This window comes from Octopus sinensis, linkage group LG20 (assembly GCF_006345805.1).
Source record: "Octopus sinensis linkage group LG20, ASM634580v1, whole genome shotgun sequence".
NCBI classification, from domain to species: Eukaryota; Metazoa; Mollusca; class Cephalopoda; order Octopoda; family Octopodidae; genus Octopus; species Octopus sinensis.
Genome location: NC_043016.1, coordinates 11,091,232 through 11,100,346, shown reverse-complemented (window position 1 = coordinate 11,100,346; position 9,115 = coordinate 11,091,232). Strand labels below are relative to the sequence as shown.

General features: G+C 41.8%; 1 protein-coding gene across 1 annotated transcript in view; it reads right to left on the bottom strand.

The window, feature by feature from the left end:
• The window catches only part of LOC118767231 (short-chain dehydrogenase/reductase 3-like), a 95,022-nt gene extending 86,891 nt beyond the window's left edge, over nt 1-8,131 (bottom strand). The window contains exon 1 of the mRNA XM_036511502.1: nt 7,761-8,131. Within this exon, the coding sequence (XP_036367395.1) occupies nt 7,761-8,039 (279 nt within the window). The 5' untranslated portion in view covers nt 8,040-8,131. The remainder of the gene's footprint in view (nt 1-7,760) is intronic.
• Nucleotides 8,132-9,115: the final 984 nt, after the last annotated feature.

Genomic DNA, 9,115 nt, shown 5'->3' with positions numbered 1-9,115 from the left:
CGTTTGTGATGTTTGTAGTGTTGACAACAGTGGAGTTCAGTGTTTTCTAGTTTCAGGGCAGAAAGCCTTTAAGCGAGTCACAAACCCACATACGTGACATCTTGGTTTTCTACCCTCTACTGACAAATGAAGTACTAACCTGGAGATCGTTTAGATCGGGCGGCTGGTCGATATAAGCTTATTGACATTAAAAGGTCAGCTCCATATTTATTCTTGACCGGTTTTGTTTAGTTATTTTCTTGACCTCCAACATTGTCACATCGTCTTCTAAGCCTGCCACAACGGCCGCCACTAACCAAGTGATGGATATTTCCGGTGGCATGTTCAACATCCTAATCTTAGCAAGGCGTTGACCACAATAGCTGGGGATTAAGAAGAATGAAAATTCCTCAAAGTGGTCGCGGAATGACACCTGACTTCTTCTTCGGTCTTAAATCTCACCTCAATAGTTTCAAATTTCTTTTATCGAGTGATGTGGATCTTCTGTTCCAACAGTTCAAACACGCACCAACACATTTTTGTATTTGGCTCCGGAAGCATTTTCAGAAGCATTTTCAACCCGGCGTAATTTAACTCCGGTGCAGCGGTATATGCTCATACATCATAAGATTCTCGTTCACATCAGATGGAGGGTTTAGGGCTACTTTTCTCCCATTCCTTTCAACAATTTTTCCTGGCCATTTTCAGATCTTCTTCATCGGAAATCTCCCAAATTTCTCGCAGTAATCGCAAAGGAAAACTTCACTGCAGCGCAGGTGGTTGTATCATTGTTGTTGTCGTTGTTGATATGGTTGTTTTTGCTGTTGTTGTTATTGGTCACTGCTGCTTAGTGTGGCCGCTGCCGTTGTCATTGTCGTCGTCATAATCACCGAATCACTTGGACGCTGCTTAAAGACCAAACTGTTTTCGCCTCGGTGACGTCACCAAGTGTATTTCCCTGCTACGTTTTTATGCTGTCTTTTCTCCGACAAAGAACGCGTCGTTGTAGAACATTATGAGGACTTCTTTAACAGCCATCTTTAAATAAATAAGGAAAGTGGCAAAATATTTGCTTTTTTCGCAAGTTGTTGAAAATCAATATTCTTTTATGCACACCTCCTGCAAAACAAAGGGTGTTTCTAAACAAAATACTTTCGGCACAGTCCGGACAATGTCCAGAATACGGTGGTAAGAATAAAAGTGAAAACAACAGGGCTTTAGAATGCTGAAAAGTTTATAAAAACTATTACAACTTAAGGAGCATCAAGTAACCGTCACTTCACATTATGTGGTTAATTGTAGCAGTACTTGGAGCAATTGTAGGGAGTGGAAGTTTTATATGGCATGTAATAATACCAAAATTCTTCACGGCTCCACGACGAAGAAGATTAATGAGAAAACGTTCCACTCCCCCGAAAAGAAAATCCCGTTCTTTTCTATTTTAAGATACAATTGTAGGGTTCTCATTTTGGTTATCAGTTTCGAAGAATTATGTTCAAGAATTTAACTGAAGACAATTAGTTTTACATCATGAAAAGAATAATAAAAGAATTAAGGAGCTTTTGTGGTTTAAAAACACGTTTCTTTTCTTTTCCTTTTCTTTTTAAGTCTTTTTGTTTTCCTGAGCAAAATGGTCACATTTGGATTCTATGACAAAAAAAAAGTAATTTTTATATTCTTTTGTTTCTACCTTGTTCTTTTAATCCCCCTTTCATAAACTAAATCGGTTCAACAATTCCTTTCTTACATCTTCTTACTCGAGAGAAATTTAAGTACCAACGTTCGCATTTTCTTTCTATGGTACTTAATAAATGCAAGATAGCTGTCATCAAATCTTCGCAAGATTCTTGTCTATCGTGACATATTCATATCTTTATTGCCCACGGTGGGGATAAACATAGAAGGAACAAACAAGGACAGACAAAGGGATTAAGTCGATTACACAACCCCACAGCATAACTGGTATGATGAAAGGATGAAAGGTAAAGTCAACCTTGATGGAATTTGAACTCAGAACGTAACGGCAGACGACACACCCCTAAGCATTTCGCCCGGCGTGCTAATGTTTCTGCCAGCTTGCCACCCTTTGTCTATCGTGACATACGATATATAGCTTCAGGTGTAGGCTGTGCACTGGAGAAGTTTGTTTCAGTGACTATGTTTGCTGGTTCAATCCCACCGTTCTCCATCTCGGGTAATATTTTCAGTCATTGAGTTCAATCCTGAATGTTTCCATGGTCTTCCGGTGTATATTCTTTCCTTTTTTTTTCTTTTACTGGTTTCAGTTATTTGACTGTGGCCATGCTGCAGCACTACCCTGAAGAGATTTTAGTCAACCAAATCGATCTGTAGACTTATTTTTGAAGCCAAGTACTTATCTTATCAATCCTCTTTTGCTGAACTGCTAAGTTACTGAGATGTAAACACACAAACATCGGTTGTCATGTAGTTATGGGGAGGACAAACACAGACACTAAGGCACACACAGATATACGCACATGCATTCATAGATGCATACATACATGCCCATACGTGCATATACATATACACACGTACATACATACATACATACATACATACATACATACATACATACATACATACATACATACATACATACATATATATATATATATATATATATATATATGTATGTATGTATGTATGTATGTATGTATATATATATATATATATATATATATATAGGGGGGGCAGGTGTGGCTGTGGTTTGCTTCCCAACCACATGGTTCCAGTTTTAGTCCCACTGCGTGGTACCTTAGGCAAGAGTCTTCTACTATAGACTTGGGCTGATCAAAGCCTTGTGAGTGGATTTGGCAGACGGAAACTGAACGAAGCCTGTCATTTATATATATAGATAGAAAGATAGATATATAATAATGATGATAATGATATATATATATATATGTATATATATATATTCGTTTTAGTGTCTGTGTTTGTCCGCCCACCACCATAGCTTGACAACCAATGTTGTTGCGTTTAGTCCCCGTAAATTAGCAGTTCAGCAAAAGAGACCAATAGAATAAGTACTAGGCTTTTGAAGAATAAGTCCTGGGTCATTTTGTTCAACAAAAGGCGGTGCTCCTGCATGGAGTTAAATGACCGAAACAAATAAAAGAATATATATATTCAACGACCTCGAACCCACAAGAGTAAACAAGAGAGACAGAGACAAGCAGAAAGAAGGAAAATGTCCCTTGTATTTGGAAACTATGCAAATATTCTTTTAAAAAACTTTTCATTTAATTTTGCCAAAATTTAATTTGTTTTCCATACTTAGAGTTGAAAAAACCTCAATGATTAAAATGATTTTTATGATAAAATTATTTTAGCATTTTCTACTTTGACTTTTTTTCCATACATATCATCTTCATCGTCATCATCATCATCATCATCATCATTGTTTAACGTCCGTTCTCTATGCTAGCACGGGTTGGACAGTCCGACCAGGGTCTGGGAAGCCAGGAGGCTGCACTCGACTCCTGTCTGATCTGGCAGTGTTTCTACAGCTGGATGCCCTTCCTAACACCAACCACTCCGTGAGTGTAGTGGGTGCTTTTTACGTACCACCGGCACAGGGGCCAGAGGTAGCTGATATATATCATCATCATCATCATCATCATCATTTAGCGTCCGTTTTCCATGCTAGCATGGGTTGGACGGTTCTACTGGGGTCTGTGAAGCCAGAAGGCTTCATCAGGCCCAGTCAAATCTGGCAGTGTTTCTACGGCTGGATGCCCTTCCTAACGCCAACCACTCCGTGAGTGTAGTGGGTGCTTTTTACGTGCCACCCGCACTGGTGCCAGACAGAGCTGGCAAACGGCCACGAACGGATGGTGCTTTTTATGTGCCACCGGCACGAGGGCCAGGCGAGGCTGGCAACGGACACGAAACGGTGCTGGCAACGGTCGCGAACGGAAAGTTCTCTTACATGCCACCGGCACTGGTAACACATCTGCAATTTCCATTGATCGATTCCATTGATCGATTCGATTCTGATCCTCACTTGCCTCAATGGGTCTTCACAAGCAGAGTTTCGACATGCCACCGGCACTGGTAGCACATCCGCAATTTCCATTGATCGATTTCGATTCTGATCCTCACTTGCCTCAACACGTCTTCACAAGTAGAGTTTTGTGTCCCAAGAAGGAAGGTATGCATACGTAGGCTGGCTCCATCCCATGTAGAAGGCCACGGGTTGTGGACTCACTTGTCCTGCCGGGTCTTCTCGCGCACAGCACACTTCCAGAGGTCTCGGTCTCTAGTCATTTCCTCAGTGAGACCTAAAGTTCGAAGGTCGTGCTTCACCACCTCGTCCCAGGTTTTCCTGGGTCTGCCTCTTCCACAGGTTCCCTCAACCGCTAGGGTGTGGCACTTTTTCACACAACTATCTTCATCCATTCTCGCCACATGACCATACCAGCGCAAACGTCTCTCTTGCACACCACAACTGATGCTTCTTAGGTCCAGCTTTTCTCTCAAGGTACTTACACTCTGCCGAGTGTGAGTACCGGCATTACACATCCATCGGAGCATACTGGCTTCATTTCTAGCGAGCTTACGCATATCCTCAGCAGTCACGGCCCATGTTTCACTGCCATGTAGCATGGCTGTTCGTACACACGCATCATACAGTCTGCCTTTCACTCTGTGCGAGAGGCCTTTTGTCACCAGCAGAGGTAAGAGCTCTCTGAACTTTGCCCAAGCTATTCTTACTCTAGCAGTTACACTTTCAGCACACCCGCCCCCGCTGCTGACTTGGTCACCTAGGTAACGGAAACTATCAACTATTTCTAGTTTTTCTCCCTGGAAAGTGATGGAAGTTGGTCTCAGAGCATTTTCAGTGTTTATTGTTCCTGAGCATCTGCCACATACAAAAACCATCCTAGTTAGCCTTCCTTTGACATTGCTGCATCTCTTATGTGTCCATAGCTTACACTTGGTGCATCTTATAGAGTTTCTACCTACACCTTTTCTACAGATCGAGCAGGGCCATCTACCTGAAGGTGTTTGTGATTTGTCTACCTTCCTACTGATTACGACTTTGGTTTTAGCTAGATTGACTCTGAGGCCCTTCGATTCTAATCCTTGTTTCCACACCTGAAACTTCTCCTCCAGTTCTGATAGCGACTCAGCAATTAGAGCAAGGTCATCAGCATAGAGGAGCTCCCAAGGGCATCCTGTCTTGAATTCCTCCGTTATTGCCTGGAGGACTATGATAAATAGGAGGGGGCTGAGTACTGAGCCTTGGTGGACCCCTACCTCTACCCGGAATTCTTCACTGTACTCATTTCCAACCCTCAACCTACTAGCGGCGTCCCTATACATGGCCCGCACAGCTCTCACTAACCATTCATCTATCCCTAGTTTTCTCATTGCCCACCAGATAAGGGATCGGGGGACCCTGTCGAAGGCTTTCTCCATGTCAACAAAAGCCAGGTACAGGGGCTTATCTTTGGCTAGGTATTTCTCCTGCAGCTGCCTACCAGGAATATAGCATCAGTAGTACTTTTCCCTGGCACAAACCCAAACTGCATCTCATCTAAACTAACTCTCTCTCTAATTAGTTGGGCTATGACCCTCTCCGTAACCTTCATCACCTGGTCCAACAGCTTGATACCTCTGTAGTTATTTGTATCTAGGGCATCACCTTTACCTTTGTAGCAGTTGACTATTATACTGCTACACCAGTCATTGGGTATGACCCCTTTGTGTATCACCTGATTAACTATATGGGTGACTAGGCTATAGCCGACACTACCAGACATTTTGAGCATCTCTGCAGTGATTCCTGATGGGCCTGGGGCTTTCCCTGTCTTCATGCTTCTAATTGCCTTAGCTACCACAGAACTATCAACTCGGATAGCTGGTCCCTCTGTTGGGTCAACATTCGGCAGACTCTCTTTATCCCATTCATTTTCTTCATTCAGCAACCTTTCATAGTGGCATCTCCAAACCTCTCTCTTCGCATCCTCATTTAGCGGAAGTGAACCATCTTCCATGCGAACACACTTCTCTCCTACCACATCACGATTCTCTCTCACACACTGTCTTATATATATATATATATATATATATATATATATATATATATTATATATATATATATTTATCAATATATAAAAAAAGCACCATTCGAGCATGGTCATTGCCAGTGTCGCCTGACTGGCTCCTGTGCTGGTGGCACATAAAGAGCACCATTCAAGTGTAGTTGATGCCAGTACCTCTGATTGCCCCTCATGCCAGTGACATGTAAAAAGCACCCACTACACTTTCAGAGTGGTTGATGTTAGGAAGGGCATCCAACTGCAGAAACATTGTCAGATCAGATTGGAGCCAGGTACAGTCTTCTGGCTTACCAGACACACACACACACATGACGGGCTTCTTTCACTTTCCGTCATGCAAATTCACTTACAAAGCTTTGGTTTGTAGAAGACACTTGTGTAAAGTGCTGTGCAGTGGGACTGAACCCAGGAACTTCTTACTATGCAGCCATGCCTGCACCTCTGTGTGAATATACAATTGTATCATATAATGCTAAATATGCATCTTGATGTAAAACATCTACTATAATAATACTCCTGTGTTTTTCTCCATCACAATATATGGGTGAGAGGGGAAGGGGTGATGGCAAACTTGGTAGTGGGATGTTGGAAATTCTATGGTGAAAAAAAACAAAATCAAACAGCATTTCAACTCTGTGTAAGTATATGTGTGTGTATGTAAAAGGGAGGTGTGTGAATGTTTGTGTTTGTGTGTATATGTATGCGTGTGTGCAATGGAAGTGGGATGGTGAACATTCAATGCTGAAAAGAAAAATCAAATAGTATTTCAACTGTGTTTGAGTTTTTATGTGTATGTATGTACAAGGTAAGTGTGTGAATGTTAGTATCTGTGATTATTATGTACCTTATTTATATATAAAATACTACAATTAGCCGTCATTTTTGATGGCATGGGGCCAATTAGTAATGATGATGGTAATTGATAATAATAACAGTAATAATCAAGGAATGCTGAGTCCCCCTTCAGCCATGACTGACCATGGGATTGCACCTAGAATATTACCCTCCCAGACACAAATCCGGGCAAGGTTGTTTATGGAAGACCAGCAGTCGCCCATGCATACCAGCCTCCCCTCTTCACACCACCAATGTTATCCAAGGGAAAGGCAAAGGGGCCGATACAGCTTGGCACCAGTAACGTCATAACTCATTTCTACAGCTGAATAAATTTGAGGAATATGAAATAAAGTGTCTTGCTCAAGAACACAACACGCAGCCTGGACTGGGATTTGAACTTACAACCTCACGATCATAAGCTTGCTGCTCTAACCACTGAGCCATGCGCCTTCACAACAACAACAACAACAACAACACTAATGATAATAATAATAATAATAATAATAATAATAATAATAATAACAACAACAACAATAATAATTGTTTCAGATTTTGTTACAAGGTCATTAATTTTACGGGATGAAGTAAATCAATTACATTAAGCATGGTATTTGACTGTTTTATCAACCCAGAAAAGAGGAAAGGCAAAACTGACCGTGGCAGGATTTGAACTCATAATGTAAAGAGCCAGATCAAATACTGCATGGTATTTTTTTTTTTGTTTTTGTTTTCAATACTCTTATAATTCTACTAATTCGATGGTAAAACACATTGCAAAATATTTTCAACGGTAACGATAAGTATTTTCATAATATAAAAGACACATTAAAATTTAAAAAAAAAGATTTTTGGTACCTGTTTTGGTGAATGTTTTGCAAATTCCAGAGCAAGTCTTCTGCCAAGTCCTCGACCCCCTCCTGTCACCAGAATAATTTCCTGTGAGATGTCCTTTTTCTTCTGGGGCTGTATAATTCTCCAGTACCCTTTAAGGGCACTACAGGCTGTTGATAGCAATCCATAACATACAAACAAAATGAAATGGAAGATGTTTATGACTTTCATCAGGAAACTTTGTTGTGCGGCATTTTTGTCTTCAGGCGGTGATGAGCCACGTCTTGATTTCTTTGATGGCATCGCAGACTTCAGGTGTAAATTGATTGGGAAAAACACGCAGACACAGACAGACACATGTAGATATTGTGGATACTATCAATAAAGGTTCGATGTTTAACTAACAGATTAATGTTTTAAATATATGCTAATCTCCGGGTAATCCATGACCTTTGTTCTCTGTTAATCTGCAACCTTGATCTCCTTTTTTTTTTACATAAATTGTGCTGCAATGTCTATTCAGTAAATAAATCTCCAAAAAATGATTATAATTATAAATTATTATTGTTGTTGTTGTTGTTGTTGTTGTTATTGACACGCCAGCAAATTGCTGAATAGATAATTATACAGAAAAGGTGTTGGTGGTGGTAGTGGTGCTGGCAGTGGTGGTGGTTGTGGTGGCAGTGTTGGTGTGAGTAGGGTTGCAGGTGGTGTTGTTGTTGGTGGTGGTGGTGTTGTTGTTGTTGGTGGTGGTAGTGATGGTGATGCTGGTGGTGATATTGGTATTGGTGGTGGTGTTGGTGGTAGTAGAGGTGGTGGTAGTGGAGGTGGTAGTAGTGGTGGTGGTGGTTGTGGCGGTGGTGGCGGTGGTGGCGGTGGTGTTGGCGTGAGTGGTGTTACAGGCGGTGTTGGTGTTGGTGTTGTTGTTGGTGGTGGTGGTGGTGGCATTGGCAGCAGCAGTGGTGGTGATAATGGTGGTGGCAGTGGTGTTGGTGGTGGTGGTGGTGGTAGTGATGGTGATGCTGGTGGTGATATTGATATTAGTGGTGGCATTGCTGTTGTTGTTGTTGTTGTGGTGGTGGTGGTGGTGGTTTTGTTGGTGATAGTGGAGGTGTTGGTGGTGGTGGTAGTGTTGGTGGTAGTGGTGGCAGTGATGGTGATGCTGGTGGTGATATTGGTATTGGTGGTGTTGTTGTTGGTGTTGTTGGTGGTGGTTGTGGTGGTGTTGGTGGTAGTGGAGGTGATGATGATGGTGGTGGTGTTGGTGTTGGTGGTGGTAGTGTAAGCGGCGGTGACAGTGATGGTATTGTGGGATGATGATGTTGTTACTGTTGGCGGTGGTGATGGTGGAGGTACTGGTGATAATGACGGTAATGATG